This window comes from Onychostoma macrolepis, chromosome 17 (genome assembly GCF_012432095.1).
Source record: "Onychostoma macrolepis isolate SWU-2019 chromosome 17, ASM1243209v1, whole genome shotgun sequence".
NCBI lineage: Eukaryota > Metazoa > Chordata > Actinopteri > Cypriniformes > Cyprinidae > Onychostoma > Onychostoma macrolepis.
Window position 1 is genome coordinate 23,628,246 of NC_081171.1, and position 20,625 is coordinate 23,648,870.

General features: G+C 36.4%; 3 protein-coding genes across 5 annotated transcripts in view; 2 read left to right on the plus strand and 1 right to left on the minus strand.

Moving 5' to 3' along the window:
- slc35f4 (solute carrier family 35 member F4) overlaps positions 1 to 2,939 on the plus strand; it is a 35,973-nt gene extending 33,034 nt beyond the window's left edge. The window contains exons 7-8 of one of the 2 annotated variants that reach the window (XR_009266616.1): positions 1,979 to 2,279; positions 2,514 to 2,939. Coding sequence is in view for 1 of the 2 variants with exons in the window: in XM_058748341.1 (XP_058604324.1) it covers positions 1,979 to 2,220 (242 nt within the window). In the remaining variant the exon portion in view is untranslated. Of the gene's footprint in view, positions 1 to 1,978 lie in introns of both variants that reach the window. The other variant, XM_058748341.1, reaches the window with a different exon arrangement.
- A 2,653-nt stretch (positions 2,940 to 5,592) lies between these two features.
- On the plus strand, positions 5,593 to 12,460 carry LOC131523273 (uncharacterized). 2 transcript variants are annotated; one of them, XM_058749529.1, is made up of 6 exons: positions 5,593 to 6,545; positions 7,225 to 7,292; positions 7,374 to 7,457; positions 7,584 to 7,667; positions 8,680 to 8,806; positions 8,913 to 12,460. In XM_058749529.1, exons 1-6 carry the CDS (start codon positions 6,323 to 6,325, stop codon positions 9,119 to 9,121), a joined length of 795 nt encoding a protein of 264 aa, XP_058605512.1. In that variant the 5' UTR covers positions 5,593 to 6,322; the 3' UTR covers positions 9,122 to 12,460. The 2 variants fall into 2 exon arrangements, 1 of the variants encoding a protein (XP_058605512.1); XR_009266737.1 differs by lacking the exon at positions 8,913 to 12,460 and having other exon boundaries at positions 6,403 to 7,667; positions 8,648 to 8,776.
- On the minus strand, positions 11,193 to 18,116 carry naa30 (N-alpha-acetyltransferase 30, NatC catalytic subunit). The gene is made up of 4 exons (XM_058749527.1): positions 17,073 to 18,116; positions 15,367 to 15,490; positions 15,025 to 15,080; positions 11,193 to 14,281 (listed from the first exon to the last, which is right to left on the minus strand). Exons 1-4 carry the CDS (start codon positions 17,871 to 17,873, stop codon positions 14,144 to 14,146), a joined length of 1,119 nt encoding a protein of 372 aa, XP_058605510.1. The 5' UTR covers positions 17,874 to 18,116; the 3' UTR covers positions 11,193 to 14,143.
- Positions 18,117 to 20,625: the final 2,509 nt, after the last annotated feature.

Here is a 20,625-nt window from a genome sequence, read left to right on the forward strand (position 1 = left end):
TAGATAAGAATCATCCTAAAAGTACAACAGAGCAGATCTCTCAGCCTTCAAATAAATAAATAAATAAAATATAAAAACTCTACCTAAGTGAGTTTCTTCACTCAAAGCAAACAGCCGCACCATGACAAAGGGGTGGTGAGGTTGCCAAGGTGACAGTAAATGCCTTAAGAGGGTGCTTGTCTTTAAAACCAGTCTTTCAAGGTCAGTTTGTTAAATTACATGTGGCTTTTCTTCAGAGAAGCTCCTATGATTCGCTTGCAACAAACAGTATGATTCATTTGTGATTTATGCTACATTCCTAATGTTTGCCTGTGTACTGCATTTTAAAGGAGTGTGAATGTAAATTTAAAGGTAATTTTTGTTATTATTATAAACCATTTTACATTTCCACAGCCAGTAATGAGGAACCAAGGCTGTTAACTTGATTCGATTTTTGTCTTTATGACCACCAATGTTAATACTTAAAATTCATATTTATTTTGAAGTCAACAAACAGCCACAGGATTGCAATTACTATTCATCTAAAGAGTTTTCCCTCTTAAATAACAGTAACTAATGCTGAACATTTCCTTATTAATGAAATTTATTTGACTGGAGTTAATTGGTTGCTTTGCCAGAGTCAGTAATTCTCTCCCACAGAGATTTCGACAGTCTGGGCACAAGGTAGCATTTAAATGATAGAAACTCACTCTTGTGTATAGTTAAAAAATTTTTTATAAGAGTTTCTAACAAAACACTGTACTGTCAAAAGAGGAAAACCTGCAACTGTTAATTACATTAAATAAGTAATACGGTTTTCACTCAAGCCTGGTTAATCTCTCATTTATGCCTAATTAATTTTATAGTTTGCATTGACTTCTGTTACTTGAGCAATCAGCCTGAAAGATGATAAAATGAGCATAAAAATCTGAGATTTACTGTCTCTAGGGACCAGAATATTGTGGGCACTTTTGAATGAACAAACAAGCACCACCTTGCAATTCCCTAGTAACCACCCAGAACACCCTAGAAACCACATAAAAACCACTCAGAACACCTTAATATTTCAGACTACAATGAAAATAAGTGTCAATGACATGAAACTCACCTGTCTTAGTTATTTAATTCAATGATACATTCATGCAATGAGTGATGACCATGTTTTTTAATTTCTGAATTTAAATTATTTCGATTTTTCAAAAAAGATTCTGATATAACAACAACAACAAAGCCTAATTAAATGTATTAAATTATTGAAATGGTATTTAGTATCATTGAGATACCATTATACATTTTCTTAAGATTTTGAATTCTTTTAATTTTTTTTTTTTTTTTTGTAAAAAAAGTTATAGTAATTTTGTTGTGTTTTTGTCCTTTTTCATTACTTTAGTTGATTTTATTTCAGGTATAGTTTTAGTTATTTTAGTATATCACTTTAAACTAAATCAACTAGCTTAAATATACATACATACATTATATATATATATATATATATATATATATATATAAATATACAGATACAGATACAGATACAGATACACAGAGCTAGGTTGTAACAGATTATATGTGTAATTTTATTCCAAAAATTAAGCACTTGTAATTAGATTATAATGCATTTATGTATATGAAATGTTTAGCTTATAAAATAGTATATAACTTAGTTTACATTTAATTTTATTTCAAGCAACATTTTGTTTTAAATGGTTTTAGTTTTAGTTAACTATAATACTCTTGACAGGAAACCTTATTGATAGTTTGGCATAATGTTATTAGTATTTTTTTTTTTTTTTTTTTTTTGAAGTAATACATTTAAAATAATAATAATAATAATTTTAAAAAGTTTTCAAAGTTTAAAAAAAAATCTACTTTTTACTTGATATTTCTGAAAAATGATATTAAAGTTTTCAAAACCATATGAAACTGACACGAATACAAGTAGTACAGTTAAGAACTTTGCATGTGTGTTTTAAACTAGAAAAAGATCTGTTTCTTTCTCCAGCTATCGATGTGCTGAAGCACGAGGTCATCTTCAGCGTGGTGCGTCTGGCTGCCACCTGCATCATCTGCCTGGGCTTCCTGCTGCTGCTGCTCCCTGAGGAGTGGGATACGGTCACCCTGCGCTTCCTCACCACCCTGGCCGACAAGAAGACGGAGGAGCACGGCGAGGAGCTCACAGAATCCAGCGTCCACACGCGCAGCCGGAGTAGAGCCAACGGAGCCGTATCCATCCCCATGGCATGACCTTTGACCTGTGAATGAACAGCCAGCGATCAACACTGATCCTCCCTGTGGCAGCCTTTGTATGTGGCAGTTTGATTGTATTTGTATTTTAGGAAGACAAAAGAGAATAAGCAAAGTGAAGAGGAAGGATGGTTTTTTTTCTTTAATAATAATCACAACATCAACCAATCAGAACACAGAAAGAACGCGCTGTCCTGCTCTTTAATAGAGCTGACAGCGGAGCCTTGAGTGTTCTGAGAAGAGTGTCCCATTAAAACAGGGATATTTACTGACAGTATTTTTTTATTTTACAGAAGGGATCTAGCATTCTCTTCCCTGCAATCTCTATGGGAAGATACACATCCATTCCATAGAAATGGACTTTCAGACTTTCGTCTCCCGCTGCACGACAAACCCTGCACCCCTGAACCCCCCCGCTAGCCCCTTCCCATGGAATGTATTCTGTGAATATAGACTCTGTCAGGGCCAGTTTGGCTCACTGTACACATGAATGCATTCAGAGATTGGATATATATGTATATGAAATATGAGGATTATTTGCATTGTACGTAGTAGTGTAATACATGTAGAAGAAATATATTATGCTTTAATGAATAAGCCTTTCTTTTCTTTTTATAATAAAAGACAAAAATAAAGATCTGCTTTGAAAAGCACTTGTTATTTACTTGTTTAACACCTGAAATGTAGTGTGACAATCATGTTCCGGAAGAAACAACATTTTTTTTTTTTCATTATTCAATAGAGACCTAACATGAGCTTTGAGATGGGAACACATGCCATGAAACTCTATACTCTCTTATACTTTCAAACAACATATATGTATATTTCTGAATATTTTACAATAAATTTAAAATACCATTCAAAAGTGAAAGAACTTTTGAAAAAAAATAAAAATCTGCAAGGATGGATTAAATTGATTAAAAGGCTACACAAAAGCTCACACTGTTACAAAAATAAAATAAAGACTGAAGACTGGAGTAATGGCTGCTGAAAATTCAACTCTGCATCACAAAAATAAATTACATTTTAAAAAATATTAAATTAGAAAACTATGGAAGCTGTTTCCACCACTGAATTAAAAAAAAATAATAATAGTAATAATAACTGTGACTTTTTATCTCACAATTCAGACTTTAAAAAAATGTGAGTTTACATCACGCGATTTTGAGAAAAAAGTCAGAATTGCAAAATTTAAACTCGTAATTCTGAGGAATAAAGTAAAGGTAAGAAATAAAAGGTAAAAAGAAATAAAGAGGTATAAACCTGCAGTTCTGATTTTTTTTCTTGAATTATGAGAACTCGCAATTGCAAGTTATAAAGGTGATTCTGAGGAATCAAAGAGACTATTTTCCTACAATTGCTAGTTTATATCTTGCAATTCTGAGAAAAGAAATCAGAATTGACCCTTTGCAGGGAGCTTGATTGACAGGCAATCTGACCAATCATTACGCAGAATCCACCATTTATGTTTGACAAACAAACCAGACAGGAGAGTAGATTACCTTTGGTGGACTTGAACTTGAAAAATGGTGTATATTGACATCTTTCCGTGTTGAAATAAATGCAGTTTTGTGGCTCTTTAATGTGACAGAGGTCAAGTGACATGTCAACCATTCATCTCTTCCTCTTTACTAGTTATAGCACAAAATAAATATGAAGGAACATCAGAAGGTATCTTGTTTCAAACGCAGAAAGACACCAGTACACACCATTTTTCAAGTTTAAATCCACCGACGTTAATTTAATCTCCCGTCTAGTTTGTTTGTCGGACAAAAATGGCAGATTCTGCATTATGATTGGTCAGATCAACTGTCAATCAAACTCTCCGCGAAGGGTCAATTGTGAAAAACAAATTGCAATTCTGACAAACAAAGTCAGACTTATCTCACAAAAGAGACTTGTTTAAAAAAACTCAATTACGAGAAAAAATGTCAGAATTGTGACATTTTGATAAGAAGTTGCAATTACCTTGTTTTATTTTTTATTCAGTGGCGAAAATGGGCTTCCATAGTATGGAAACCAGTTTTAATGTATTTTAATAAATACAACCTTGGTCAGCATATGAGACTTTCAAGAACGTTTTGGAACAGTAGTATTTTTTTTTTTTTACACTTAAAAACAATGACTATACGCCAGTAGTTTTATTTTATATCATAAATCTAGTTTTCTAATCTGAGTGCTGTAAATTGAAGCATCAGTTTATCATATGAGTGGTATCAGCAGGGGTATCACATTTGCCTTCTATAGTACAAGAAAAAATACAGGAAAGCGGAGGAGGAATGGTATCTGTAAATGACACAGAATGGATTTGAACCTGCACCACGTGAGCATAAACGCTCTACATGTTTTGTGAGAATGTGCACTGCCCACAAACCCTTCATTCCCTCATTTCTCCCTGCAATAAACACACTATAGGACACCTTCACAGTCCCGTGACAGCCGCTCTGTGTGAATGCATATAACGACCTTGCTTTCTTGGAAATGTAATGAGATATTAGCTGAGTGGACAGGCTGAACATCTTCAGACCTCTGGAGAAGTCCATTAAACCAAATGAAGCATAGAAAAGGAAGTGAGGGGTGACAGAAGGGGAGGTATAAAGAGCACAGAGGAAGTCTTTAAATCCACATTATGGGGTCCAGTTCCTTCACCCTGGGAGGTGGCGATAACAGTCCATATGCTGACGCAGTTCAACAGAAAGATTTACAGTCATTTTTTTATGACCTATTCAAAAGCTTGGGGTCAGTAAGGTTTTTTAATGTTTTTTTTTTTATGTTTTTTAATAAAGAAGTCTCTTCTGCTCACAAAGGCTGCGTTTATATGGAATATATATGATATACAGTATATATATTATTTATTATTATTATTATTATTGTGGTCGCAAAGCTTAATTTTCAACATGTCTAATATGAAATAATTGCAATATTTGGTGCTCAAGAAACATTTCTTATTATCAAATGATAAAAATAGCTGTGCTGATATAATTAATTATGATATGCTTTTCTTTATTCTTTGATGAATATATAGATTATTTGATGATATTTAAATGCACACACAAACACACATATACATATTACCTCTGAATGGGTAATGTTTCAGTAATTAATAATATTCATACAAAAATATTATCTTGAAAAAATACACTGGCCAAAAGTATCTATTGGTTTGGCCATATATGTTTGTCAACTTTGTATACAATCACATATATCAGCTAGATCTAGATAAGAAAACTATAGGCCTATTATTGATCATTTAATTACACAATTGATATTTCTGGTCAAAATTCAGATTTGAGTGAAAAAGGTATAACATTTTTTAAAATGTATTAATCTAACATGGGTATACAAAGCTTTCTAAGAAAACAGTTTTCTTTTCATCATTTTAGATATCTCTGTTCATCATAGTCATAAAGATGTGGATCAGTCCGAGGTTGTAGCAAGCGGTTTTTGTTTATTTAAAAGAAAAAAGAAAATACTATGAATGAGTATAATTGCATTGCTGTGTAATAGTTGCAACCCAGCTAGGTTCGTTTTCTCTAATATAAAGTTATACCTGCTGTAATCAGACAAACAGAAAACTGTCACTAATTCTGTCAATCATCAAGCTTGGCTCCCTGAGCAGTCGCATGCCTGAGCAATCAGTGGAGAGACGGGCCCTCTCACCGCCTTCCAAGCATTAACACAGAGTTATAAAGTAACCTGTGGGGACAGTCACCATGGAAACTTGCCTCATTACGCCAAAACCGAGAAATATAAAGCAAGAGAGGGGGGCACGCACCTGCCATTTCACAACACAACTTTGCAGGAATTTCGTTTGTACAGTTAAGCAGAATTAAGGGGGAATACTCTTTGTTTAGGTTAAGTCAAACCGTAACCGAACAATTTAACAGGATCGGATGCAAGTGGACATTTCTGAAGAGTGCATACCCTCATCTTCAGTAGTGCATATTTAACCATATGTATGGACCCCTGGACATTCAGATGGGGTGAGGAGTCAGGCCTGGATTATACCCTGGAAAGCAGGTCAAGAAATGGAGTTTAATGCAGTTCCTTGAGGAGCCTATTTTGATATATAACTTACCTTGGCTGGGAATATAAATGCACCATGGGGAACAGCAACTCCAGGCCAAAGATTTGCCAGGTTGCACCATCTCATAGTCAACCAATGGAGGATGAGCCTTCACTGTTTCCAACCTCACCATGGATGATCACTGCTGTTAAAGGTACAGAGATGCAAGAGAAAGGGATTGTGGGACAGAGGAAGACCAACCATCTGCCTCCTTTGACAGGAAGACACAAAATACCTAATTCTGTTCATTTAGAACCAGGTGAGTACTGTAATCATTGGACTTTACATTTGGCCCTAATTATGACAATATTATTATATGACCGTGTAATTTGCTGCGGAACACCACAGTTCATGTTTACGCCTTTTGCTTTTGAAACTAGAAGATCGGTTTTAAACCCATTTTGACTTCTGAATTTCAGCAAAATAGAGAACCAACTTTTAAGTCTACTTATGACATTGCTAAAAGAATGTTCAGACAAAAGTATTATAGAGTGCACAAAACACTTATCCAATTGAAGTGTGAATTTCTTACATAATATCCCAGAGACAATAAAGATGAATTCAGGATAGCATGCTAGTATATTGTTTTAACTTATGAGAAAGAGTAATGGTAATATCCTATTCTGAATTCATCCTGGGTAAGCCATTTTAGCAGGCCTGACATAGAAAAATTGGCTCAGCCAATGACATGGGTTTAGGGTGGGACTATCATTTTGTTTGACCAATGGCAGATAGGAGAATCTTTCAGGAAACCTGTTTTAAAAAGTTACATTCTTACCGTGCAGTTCCTTTTGGTGCTATAGTGGAGTAGACATTATACACTTCAGCTTTTTGTTTTTTACTATAATATTTTTTGAACAACATAGCATGATCATGGGCCTTGTTTTTTATTACTTTATTCATGCTTGTGTTGTGAGTTTATGTCATGTCACCAACAGGATCTCAGAGTGTCTGTGATAAAACTGGTCACAGCATTAATAAGTCTCATCCACCACAACCAGCAAAGGTCTGAACATAACTGGATAGTTGCTTTCAAGTCATTCATTCGTTTTAATTTTGATTCTAATTACGAGCATTCAACTCACAGGGATGGCAACCAACGACCCTTGCTATAGGGGCTGATGTGAATCCTGCCAAACATGCATGCAAGACATACAAAACTGAGTCTGAGGTCTTTCAATATGTTCTTTCATTTTCACTAAATTGTTTGAAAGAATTGATCATTTTAAAGAGGGTAAATCCGAGAATAGCTAATACCTCTCCTTCTAATGAATAACATACATTTTGTTCTTGTCAGGACAGGGAATGGAGAGATGGGCCTGTCCACTGCTATTCCACTCTCAGCCTGGGAGGGCGCTGTGGCACAAGCAAAACACTACAGGTACATGTTTAAAAATGAAACATTCAAAGAAAACTTCTTGCTTGAACCTTCTCAAAGTTACAGCTAAATTCATTGACGGGATAGTGTTGTATAGTTTGAAGATATACGTATAAGGGATAATGTACAGCAGAGATTCTCAACTCTGGCCCTTGAGATCCACTTTAATGCAGTGTTTAGCTCCAAACTTGATCAAACTCACCTGCCTGTAATTTTCAAGCAGTCCTGAAGACAGTGATTGGCTTGTTCAGGTGTTTGATTAAGATTGGAACTAAACTCTGCAGGAAAGTGGACCTCAAGAACCAGAGTTCAGAACCTCTAAAATACAGCCAGCTGATATTGCAAAATAAATCAGGACCCCCATGCAGAATATTCTCAAAATACTGAAGCACCTTAAAGAACATTGGTGTAACTGAAACACTGATCTTTATCTTGCATTTCGTATAGAAAAGCATGCAAATAGAGGTGCAGTCAGATAAAGAGGGAGTCTCTGACAACTCAGGAACTGAGATTGTGATGGTGTTTCAAGCATAAAAGATGTAGATAAAGAGGGAGAAAACTGACAGCTGGTGAGCAATGAGCCTTGCCCTGTGGTCCCACTAGATCTGATTACTGTGTTGTTGGAGTGGAAAGTATGTTGGGGTGCAGCCGTGTTACCTTCAACTCTGGGATCCATCATTAGTGTACAGGGGACCAGGAGTAGATCCCTTCTCCACACTCTGGAAATCCCAGGCACTGGGAGAGATCTTGCACCATCAACCAACTCATTCTCATTCTCAGATCATATTCAACCAACCTTTCCAGTTGATTTTAATTGTACATTTGCGTCACTGAAGCCATATCTCAGACTCTTAATCTCTAAACCAAAGGTTTGACACTTTCTACTGAGGCTTTCATAAATGTTTGAAGTATCATGACAAGATTTTAGCAACTACTTACAAATGGCACTTGGAATTACATTAACACATTGAGGCTATTCTTAGGTGGATCACTCGAGCATTCTTAACCTTCGCAGGGACACATGAAAGGTCTCCTGCTGGCACAGACGATGCTCAGTTGCCAAGCAACCAAGAAGCGGCAAGCTCAGCAGAGGTGCTTTAGGGAAAGTCAAGGGAAACAGAAGAGGGTGTACACCTCTTATCGTGAGTCCCTTAGTTCAATCGTTTTACCAATTGTTGAATTGCCCAAATGGACCTTTCCATTTTGGTTGAGAACTTAACCTCATTGAAGTCTTGTCTTATGTAACAGTGGAAGGAGATGAGATGGAAGGAGGACGGAGGGTTCGTCTTGTGTCCAGGCCAATGCAACAAAACATCTTCTGGGATGAGTCTGAAGGACAGATTCTGGATGTAAGGGAGCTGTTGCAGCCAAGTCCACAGGTGGCAGACCCAAACGTGGGAGACACAATGAGTGACAAACCATTAATGGAAAATGGAATTAGAAGACCAGAAATGTAGAGGTCTGGGGAAGGAATGTTGTCATAAGAATTCCCTGAATTCTCCAAGGAGCAGAATAAATCTGGACAGAGGTGTGACAGGAGCTGTGCAAGGAATTGCAATGCAAACATGATGTTACTTTACTCTGGTTCCTCCGTGAAAATATATCTACAGGAAGAACGGGAAATTACCAAGAGGCCTTTACAGGCAGTCTCCAAAAAGCACAGTTAGTCTGAGAGGCTTCAAGCACAAGTGTACATGAAGGAATGTTTCAATCTAATTTGTACTGCATCTGTGGCCTGTTGTCTATTACTCAGACAACATTAACTCATCCTTTGGTTCATAAATGTGATTACAGTCGTACACTTCTAGTACAACTACTACAACTTCTAGCAAGCAGGCCATACCTGCTTAGAATTCCTGTGGCGTCTGCAGAATTCAAGTGCAAGTCAGCAGTGCTTTACAGATAGACTTTGATTGTTACATTTATAGCCAGGTGTAAATTGAAGGAATTTAATCTGGAATAGTTCTTTAACAGGAATGAGAGCGTAACCTGGGCTGCTGAAGCAAAGCTTGCAACATCAATCCCGATTTTACAAATTTGCTTGTTCTGTGGTGATGCTTGAGCCTATTTGAGCGCCTTGGGCTGCAGGGAAACACCTTGGATGCACAGCCAGTCCATCGCAGGCCTAATAAACACTCACACATGAATGGCAATTTATTGAGTCCAATTCACCTCTCTCGCATGTCTTCGGATTGTGGAGGAATCTGGAGGAAACCCACACCAACATGGGGAGAACAAACTCGACACAGAATGTCCTGCTGACTCAAAAGAGACTCAAACTTGTTGTGAGATGACAGTACAACTATCCCAAGAGCCAGAATCCTAGAAGTTTAAGTCATTAGATCATTATCCCCTTGCAACTGAATGACGTAACCCATTTCCTCCCATTATTTTTTCCAATAAAAAAGGTGTTCCATGTAATGTTTATGATCGTTTTCTATCCTGCAGGCATTGGTCTTTTTTAACAAGGCACAATTTTTGAGTTAAAAATGAAAATTTGCTTAAAATGTACTCAGCCCAAAGATGTAGATGGGTTTCTTTATCGAAACAGTTCTGGAAAAAAAAAATAGCATTACATCACTTGCTCACCAGTGGATCCTCAGCCAAAGTAAATTTTAAGCAAGTTTTCATTTATGGGTGAACTATCCAGACAGATATATTAAAGTCATTCCACAATGCTTTTTTCCCCAGCCTAAAAAAAGGAAGATTTGCATTTTTTAAATAAAATGATCAGGAAAATCAAAGGTTGAAGTGGCTAACCATCAAACAACTTATGAAAAAGTAATATAAATAAACTTTACACTGGCATAAAACAATTGTTACACGTGATGTGGTATTGTGATTATGCAAAACAAATGGTGTCTAAAGACCTTAAAGTCAGAGCATGTAAATCATTATGCTACATTTGCATTTTGACTGTAAAATAGGAGTGGATGTAGTCTGAGGAATAAAAAAAATCTTGTCATGTGAATTGGTCTTGTGCAATTATTATGTTAAAATAAACACTGTGGTGGTTTTGAGTACAGCTGCCTCCTCTTGACAACAAACATTAATTTTAACAGATTTAAATTAGTGTACTTATACATACAAATAAACATTCATGGATAATCAAGTACCTCTGATGCTATAAATAACTGCAGATACTACATTTGTGTTCAGCTAAATGTCAAACTTAGCCACTTTTGCAGCAATTAACCTTTTTTTTTTACTGGAGTAAGCAAGGTTTAAAGGTCAGGTTTGTAATTGCTGCACTACTAGCAGCATCAACAATCATTTTTAAAATGATGTTGCAAACAAGTTCCAAACAATTCCCTGGCTACTATTGTTCAGCCAAACATGTGGTTCTGCCCACAAAAAAAAAAAAAACACTATGTTTGGACACAAACAGATTCTGCTTGATTGCCACATAAATTACACACTTAACCTTAAACCACATAATTAAAATCAAATGGAAATCGTTGCATTACAAATTAAACATCATAAATGATAAGTCCCTATTTCTCCTTCCAGAAAGAACAAGCTACAAAATTAGCTTAAAAATCAAATAATTTATTTATAATTTTTAAACCAGGTCTGTTGTCCACTTGAAAACAAAGAAACTTTTGCAAGACATTTTGTCAAGGGTGAAAGTGGGAGAAAGAAGGGTGGAGAAAATATTAATCAACATGCAAACAGTCGCTCTTTCCCCAACAAAATGGATCCATGTTTGTGGAGCAGGTCTCACTTGTCCAAATCAGCTGAAAGTACAAGAGTAACACTAACTACAACATAAACTCCACCGTTTACAGGGATGAGAATTAGCCACAAGTGCAGATTCAAAATTAGTCCCATCAAAGAATAATTCGCCAAAACAAAAGCCAGTCAGATTAGTGTCCACATCATCTAAATATGAGATTTTACCCAGCTAGAACCTGCCAGCTGTTCGGTCTAAAGCTGTTAAATGGCCATGAGATTTGATGGACAGTTTACAGTAATATAATCCATAAGTCAGATATTGGCAGTGCAAAAAAAAAAAAACGTGCCAACCACAATTTTAAACAATTAGCGTTCATCCAATACAAAAACATGGGCAGCATTGAATGGTGAGGACCGACAGTCGGAAATGCATTAATGTCTGTCAAGGTTGGCACCTTGTGAAAGGCTTTGAATTTCATTAACAGGATAGTTCACCAAAAAAAGAAAACTGCCATAATTTACTCACCCTAATGTAGTTCTGAACCTGTATGACTTTTTCTTTAAGCAGAACATTAAAGAACATATTTTGCTTTTGTCCATACAATAAAAGTCAGTGAGATCCAATGTTGTTTTGAACCCAAGCGACTCTTAACTCCATGGACAAAAAACCCTGATTTTTCAAAATAGCTTCTACAGAAAACAAGAATGCACAGGTTTGGAACAATATGAGGGTGAGTAAATGATGATGTGAATCTAAACTATCCCTTGATTTCAGACTAAATTTACATCTGCAATCTAAAGACTGATTTTGATGGTCTGTTTAGATGAAAACTACTCAAAGGCTCTCAAATTTTTACCATCGATTGTCCACAAATCAAAAGGAATAAAGTCCTTACAAAGACAGGTTGGCTGTTAATAACCACTGGGACCTTGAAAGGAGCCCCTGACAAGTGAAAGGAGAATTGAACACAAACCAAACACCTGAGCCTTACTGACAGACAGCACACGGTCTGATGCGTCAAAGGGGACTGATGGGACATTACATTTCTGGGAGATGTACTACAATTTGGGCAAAAAAAAAAAAAAAACCACGCAACTAAACAAAACAAAACAAAACAAAAACTCAAAAAAACAAAAAATTCCATTAATTCCTCTTCCCATAAATCCATCAGCAAATATCTGTTTTTTAAGCGCAAATTTATAAAGCAACCCATCCATATTCTCAACAACTGAGAGCAGCAGCTCTATGGGGAACTTTTCCAATGACAATCAAAAACGACAAATCAAACTTCCATATGTACATTTAGCAAATCAAAAAACTTGTTTCCCACTCCAAACTGTCAAAACAAAAAGGTTTTCTTCCAACTCATGAGCCAGCAGCAAAGCAAAATGGGGGTCTATTGGCAATGACATAGAAACACTTACATACAACGTGGTGATGGTACAACCTGCCACAGCACACTACGGTTAAACACAAACCCATAAAATCGCTACCCTCCAGAAACTTCCTCCGTTAAATTTTAAAACACCTTTAAACAATGTCATCTTGCATATAAATCAATCTGTTTCATGACTTTAAAGCAACTATTTGCATGAGTCCATTGGCGCAACTGAGCTGGTGAGATCTGTATTCTGCCCCCTAATGGTCCACTAACACAGTGGCGGACAAGGGAATTACATCCCATCTAATCAGTGCAAAAATGAGAAGTGCGTCCGTTTGAGGTTCATTTGTCTAGGTCAGCATATCTGAATATCCAAACATTGTATCAGACATGGAAAGGGAGAATCTATGATGACGACTCAAAAGAAAAAAAAAAAAGTCCTCAAAAAACAGGGAATACTCTTCTTTTAGGCCCATTTAGTAACTAATTTTCATTTCAATTTAGTTGTACAAAACACTCATGAAGAAGCATCGAGATAACTCGTATGGTGAGATGACGATATTTGTGTCAGAATCACAAGTCACATAAACCAATATGGCATATTGTGAGCTAATAAGACCAACTTAAAAGAGCAGAGGTGCTATCTGCACTGCTTCGCAGCATTCAGGTTAAAGTGTTTCTGAATCTGTGCATGTTAGTTTGTCATCGATCAAACTTCTAAAGTGGACAAAGCTCTGCTCAGTGTTTTCTAAAACAAAATTAAACGCATAAAATAAACCACAGACCCCCATACGCAGAAAAAAAACAAAAAAACAAACACAACAACGCAAAAGCAGCAGGCTACAAAACAATTGCAACCTGCAATGCTCCCGTGCACCCTCTTATAGGGAAAAAAAAAAAAATGGTAAAACAAAAACTCGAGTAGTTGAGTCGGTTTAAACATTTCCATCCTTCGGTTTGTGATTGTTCGTTAAAAAAACAAAAAAACAAAAAAAAAAACACAACAGAGGTGTGGTGTGGCGCATTGTTTGCTTTCGGCATGATGCATTTCACCGATGCCGTCAACATGTTCGGCCCAGCCCATCTCGACTGCCCAACACAAATACACAGAGGTCTTAAGTCAGGGTATTGACACCTGAGCATAGAAGCCACGTTTTCCTTTTCACCACGTTTTCGGTGTCATACTAGTACCCAACTTTATTTTCTTTTTTGCAATAACCTCTCTTTCTTTCACACAAAAAGTTCTTAAAACACTTTATTATGATTGGTTGAATTTTCCCTCAAAGTTTGCCCTTTGTGGCTCAGCAGAGGTCGAGTGTCTTTCTATTGATGGGAAGTCATGTGATCTGAGCCGGAGGACTGGGGCGGAGGAAGAGTAGGCCAAAGGGATGGAGAAAGAGTTGAGGGACCCCGTAGTTTGATTTAGCGAAGCCAGAGTTTGAGCCGAAGTGCGTCCACTCCGTTTAAATAATATCTAAACAGCCGCTTGTCCCTGACAAAGCCCAGGTTCTCATAGAGTTTCAGGGCTGATTTGTTGGTGATTTCCGTCTCTAGCACCACCTAAGGATAAGAACAAAGCATGTAAACATAATGAGCATAGTACAGGTTTTGAAGTACACTCAAACATAGGTGAGGTAAAACAGAATATATGGCATATTTGGAACTACCACATACTCTTAAGTTGGAACATAGCATGTGAATTTTGTTTACACTAGTTTTTAAAATGTAATTAATTCCAGTGATGGCAAAACTGAATTTTCAGCATCATTACTCCAGTCTTCAGTGTCACATAATCCTTCAGAAATCATTCTAATATGCTGATTAAGGTGTTCAAACACCTTTTTATTATCAATGTTAAAAACAGTTGTGCTGCTTAAATTTTTTATAAATGCATCATAATTACATTTAACATGTATAATAATGAATTACATTTATTTTTGAGATAAGTGATAAACATCCACATGACAATAATGTAACATAAGGCAGTTTAAAACATTTATGAATTAGTGCTGTCAAATCGAATGATTAATCGCAAGCAAAATAAAAGTTTGTTTACATAATATGGGATGCAATTAATGGAACTGACAGCACTATATTATAAATTTCATTATTTTAAAATTACAGTATTTTTTTTTAATATTAAAATACTATTAACATAATTTCAGCAAAATTCAGAAAAAAAGCATTTTCAATCTCACCTGGGAAAATCCATGCTTCTAAGTCTACCATGTAGTATGTAGTATGTAGTAGTTCCATTCCAAACACACCCATAGTGTGAAATCTTCACAAGATGAATCTCTTACCTCATCACAATCCCCCTCCACCATAGCATAAATGGCCTTTTTCACAAGGTTGGTGCCTAACAAAGAATAAGTACAATAATTCATAACACATTCCAAGTATTCTAAATAATACCTGATGTGGACATGGTAAATATTACAACATGAATGGGAAAAAAAAAAAAAAAAAAAACACATGGCATGATCAGGGTCCTTCGACATAGAATGGCAAACCCTTGATTCATAGCAGTTCAAAGACACTAAATGTATCCATGAGCTGACACTGAAGCAGATGTGTGTCCTATAAAAAGATCCGTTACTGTTGCCATTCTGAGAGGAGCGCTACCGTGCTAGCATGGCTCTTACCGATGCCTTTCCTGCGAAATTTGGAGTCCACAGCGAGCATGGCGATGTATCCGCGACGGAACATCTTCTTATGCATGTCTAGCTTACACACAATGGCACCGACACAGTCCTTCTCAACCATCGCCTGTGACACATCACAGAAAGACTGTCATCAAGACACTGCAATTACTCTTGTAGGCTGTGAACTATGAGCAAAACAATGACAAATATCTCTATTATTAGGCTCAATTTGTGATAATGTTGTGTTCATAAAGATATAAATACTCTTTAACACCCCTGAATGTATCATAGTTCTGACACAGTCACCACAGTATTTTTAAATAAGGCCATAGTAACCACAGGTAAAACCAGGATATGGCTGTTCCTCATTACCACGGTTAGATTCATGTAACTATGGTTTCTGTGAAACAAACTGTTTTTTGTTAAACTACAATGACTTCTGTCAGTGTAATAAAAAATGACTCATACAAACTCAGCACTGCAGAAATACTACGGTACTGAATGATTAACCTACCACAGTATTGGTCCAAAATTTTGCACTTTGTTAAAACAACACCACAGGAGTACCATGACACTTGTTGGTAGTCATCTGTTCATCTGTTACAAAAGTATACTTCCTCACCCCCAACAGATTTAATATGAAACATTTTTGCAAAAGATACAATAAAATAATATTTAGTGTTACTACAGTAGAATCCTGGTAAATATTTGAAAGTGTCTAAAGATGTGGTTACATTTAACATGGACTAAATCCATCACTTTAAACAATATGACATTTGAAAAAATACAATACAAATACACAAATACAATAAACAAACAGTATGTTTTTTTTTACATGGTTATTTAGCAATGTCATGTTTTTGAGCCACAGCATGCAACAAAATGTATATTTATACTGTTACCGTGAGTGTTTATTACAGTTACGGTAACATGGTCATGCCATGTTTTGGACACATACCATGGTAATATTATGCTATTCTTTGATGTACATTGGAATATCACTTAAATATGAGATATACCAAGATGTTAATCAAACAGTAAAATTTTACACATCATTAGACCATGATATTACATAACTGTACCATGGCCAAATGATCATTTTGATTATAACAGAGATGATGCTGGAGGCTCTAATATTGATGAAACTTAACTGAATGACAGATTTATGATTGATTTTTGGTGCTCAGTAAGTATAAATTTACTTTCTCATAATAGTTTTAGTATGAAACATAATTCTACAGTAAAACCATGGTAAATTGTGTGTGTTCAATGTGGTTAAATATGACAAGGAGTAAAGGCAGGCCATCACTGAAATCAATAAGACAGAGAAAAAAAAAAAATAAAAAAATGGACAGACATTTAAGAATACGTTCCCAACGTAAAAGATAAACAGTGTAATGTTATTATATAATGGTCATGTTTTTGAGACATTCCACGGTAAAGACATTTTTACTTCTTTTTTGTGGACACTTACTATAGTAACATGTTTATTTTAGTCAAGGTAACATGGCACGTGTCCAAAACAATGGTAATACCGTACTATTCTCGGATGCACATGATATACGAAAATGCTAATCAATCAGCAATATTGTACACGTGTTTTGCACTCGAATGTTGGCTATTTTGTTATATGAGAGATGATTCTGAAGGCTTTGATACTGATCTCTTCAACACCATCAAGAATAACCGAATGACAGGATACATACCAGAAAGCAGAGCTGAGGCCAGTTGTGAATAAAGTACCTATAGGTGTATATGGAGTAGGGCTCAGATAAGTCTTTAGTTATAAGTCGGATGATATCGGGCATCTGGAGCTCAGACTCATATCTCACGTATCGGATGGACTCGTCCTCGTCCTGCTCCTCCAGCGCTAGCCTCGACATCCCCGCCACCGGAGCGCTGTCAGCCGCCGCCTGATCTACTCCAGCGCGCTGCGGGCCCGGGCCTGACTCAGCCCCGTCCATCAGCGCTGCCGCTGCCGCAGCCGCTCGAGCCTGATCCCCCGAACCAGTCCTGCTATTTACATCATTCTCCAGTCGACAAGAGCTGCTCTCCGTGATCGCCATGCTATCAGTGCAGTTTATCCCGTTGTTCGGCGGCGGGTGGCTCTGTGATATATCACTACATCGTTTATTTCTCGTGAAATTGTTGTTTTCCGTGTGATCGCTCTGTGTTTCGCCGATGCCGTCCAAGTGGTGATCAGAAGCGGCGTTTTGATTGTCGGACGGCCGGTGTTGTTGGACGTGGTTCTGGAGGTGAGTGTGGTTGCACTGGACCCCGTTCAGCTGGGCTGTGTGGAACTGGGCGGCTGATGCATTAGGATGCACGTTGTTCTGGTTGGATTTGACTATCGCCTTGTGGTCGTTGGCGTGCGGGTGTCCCGGGCCGGGGCTGATGATGTCCCGTCCCTCATCGGTGCCCAGTAAGGTGCACCCGTCCACGGGCAGTTGTGTGATCTCGCTCGGGGATGAAGGCAGTGCGTTAGGCCCAGTCGGCACTTCAGCCATTCCACTGCATACAGTTACTATGATGACAGAAAAACGGGGTCGGAATCAGCCTCTCACAGCGAACGACGACAAACACAGACGTGCGTCCGGCTGCTGGTACCTGATAAATGTAAAAACAACGCAAAGTTCGTGTCTATCTCGTGTCTGTTCCTGCCATTACTCAATTCACTCCACACTGGCCTATTATCTGCCGTAAAGCAGAGCGGATGATTTACGACACTATGTCGGCGCGTTGCAGTAAAGGATTCTGGGAAATTGAGTTTTTAATTTATTGACAGGCATCGGTTACACTTCCTGAATCACTTTTCACACAAATTAAAGGCGCACTTTTTATTTGTTTATTCATTCATTAATTTATAGTTTTTTTTGTTTGTTTGTTTAAAGCATGAATAAATGATCAATTTGTTATTTCATTTTTTTTTTCATTTTAGTTTAAAGTTTTAGTCATTTTCATGTGCTTTTGTCATTTCATGCTAGCATGGCTCCGATGCCTTTCCTGCGAAATCATGATTAGCCTATTTTAATATTTCTATTTAGCTTTAGCTTTAGTTTTCATTTTAGTATTTCTTGAGGTGTAAACTTACTTATTTCAGTTTGTTGCCATTTGTAATTTTCCTAAAATTCAAATTTTTAATTTAATAAAAAAATATTTTATTTCAGCCTTGTTTAGTTAACAAAAAATGACACTCAAGGACACTGCATGTTGACATCACACGATCAAGCTAGCAATTTGTTCCCTTACGAAAACTAACCATGGTTTTATTGTAGTAAAAGTATAGTAACCATGTTTTTATTTGGCATAGCCTATTGATTACCATTTGTATAACCACAGTTTTACTACAAATATCATAGTTAAACTATGGTTATTGTAGCTAAACAATGGTTAATTTGTGGTTACCATGGTTTAAGTATAGTAACCATGTTTTGTTTTTTGTAGTAAAACCATGGTTAATTTTCGTAAGGGTTAGTAACTTGCCGTACATTTAAAGCAGCGCTTACATATTTTGAGGTATGAATATGTAATATTTAAGTTGTAGGCTAGGCTCTGTAGCCTATAATTTACGTTGTAAAACAAACTGTAGGCTTCACCAAAGACCTTAATTCTAAAACTTCTAAAATGCCATTTTAAAAAAGCTATAAAATTCCAGAAAACCGCCATTATAGTATACATAATTACATATAGGCCTACATTTACATTTCAAAGAAAGAAAGAAAGTTGGGATGTATTAAATCTATTTCTAAGAAGAGCCACTAGATGGACCTATACAACAAATTATGCGGGACTTTGCCCCAGGGCACATCGTGAGTGTTCATTGATGCAGAGTGTGCGCTCTTTAAAATTACTTTATGTAGCTATAGTATGCTACAGGAAAAAAAAAAAATAATAATAATACTCTTTAATAACTACAGCATGATGAAATACTGTAGTAGTGTTGTCTGTTCAGTTGACCAATTAGGTAGATAGGGTTACAAAATGAACAGAATATTCTATTAAATTGTAAACATTTACCTGTTTTGTTTTTTAATTACCCTGTTCAAAAATCCTCAAGAAGAAGAAGATTTTAATGAGAATGTTTTTCATATGTAAATGTTATTATTTTAGTAGGCTATAGGCTAATTGAGATAATATTATATTTTACTAAGTCACTTTAGTCACTTTTTTTTAGTAAAATAACTGTTGCATGTTTTCATTGTTTTTAGCAATTTTTTTTATGTGTCTATGTAGTTTGTTTATTAATTTAACAAATCAAGTTAAACTATAAATCAATGAGTCATCTTGAAGTTTTTATATATATATATATATATATTTAATTTTGTTTTGTTTCTGTTTACATTTATTTTATTCTCTTTTTTTTTCGTCTTAACCAAAGCCATAATTCCAACATGACAAAAAAAAAAAAAAAAGATCACAATGTTCTCAATATCTCAACTATATATTTAAATCAAAATTAGTAATTTAATTATTAAAAATAAAAATATTATAGCTATTGCTTCAACTGTGTTGAAAGACATTTTTTTCAGTACAGCAAAGACCACATAATATCCAATAGGACGCAAGATTTAAATAAAATAATCAACCATCTTTTTTTTTCCCAATAATGATTCCTAATTATCGTAGAAATTCCAATAAGAATCCTGAACGCATTCCTTTAGAATTACTGTATGATGGGGAACGGCCCAATTGACTGCAGGTCAGGAGCCAGTCAGACTAAGAGGAAGTGTGGAATTGTCTGAGAAGCTCTTTGAATACAGACGCATAGAGCAAATGCAGAGGACCTTATTGGAGACTTGCTTCAGCCATAAGATTGATCACGCTCAGTGTTCCAAGGAGGAAATCCTTGTGAGAATGCAGCCCTGCCTTGTTCTTACAGAGACGCAGCAAGGCAATCAGTAGACGTGGCAGACAATTAATCTCCCAGACAATGGTTTGCTTCAGTGGAGAGCTCTTGTGTGGCTCCAGCTGAACCATCATCATCTTGCTGTCTTCTCCATGGGAATTCTCAGCCGTAATTGACAGCCAAATGCAACTCAGCTGCTATTTATACCTATGCAGAAATAGCTTTCTGCCCAGAACCACTCAATGTATTTAAGGTGACACACAATTTATGCACCTGGTTAGGTTTAGAACATTTAGCTAAGCAGATAAATCCTATAACATCATAGGCTGCATAACTGATTTCCTATTGTAACAATAAAAGGCCAGAATTAAAGGGTCCTTTAGTCGCAAGTTGGATGACTGGTATTTTTAAGG

Excerpts from the sequence above, each read along its gene's own strand:
- naa30 (XM_058749527.1), bottom strand. The coding sequence starts at position 17,873 with ATGGCTGAAGTGCCGACTGGGCCTAACGCACTGCCTTCATCCCCGAGC. Across the intron at positions 15,491-17,072 it reads GGCCTCAGCTCTGCTTTCTG|GCGATGGTTGAGAAGGACTG; the intron begins GTATGTATCCTG and ends GATGTGTCACAG. Across the intron at positions 15,081-15,366 it reads ATTTCGCAGGAAAGGCATCG|GCACCAACCTTGTGAAAAAG; the intron begins GTAAGAGCCATG and ends ATTCTTTGTTAG.
- LOC131523273 (XM_058749529.1), top strand. The coding sequence starts at position 6,323 with ATGGGGAACAGCAACTCCAGGCCAAAGATTTGCCAGGTTGCACCATCT. Across the intron at positions 6,546-7,224 it reads TTCTGTTCATTTAGAACCAG|GATCTCAGAGTGTCTGTGAT; the intron begins GTGAGTACTGTA and ends TGTCACCAACAG. Across the intron at positions 7,668-8,679 it reads GCACAAGCAAAACACTACAG|GGACACATGAAAGGTCTCCT; the intron begins GTACATGTTTAA and ends TAACCTTCGCAG.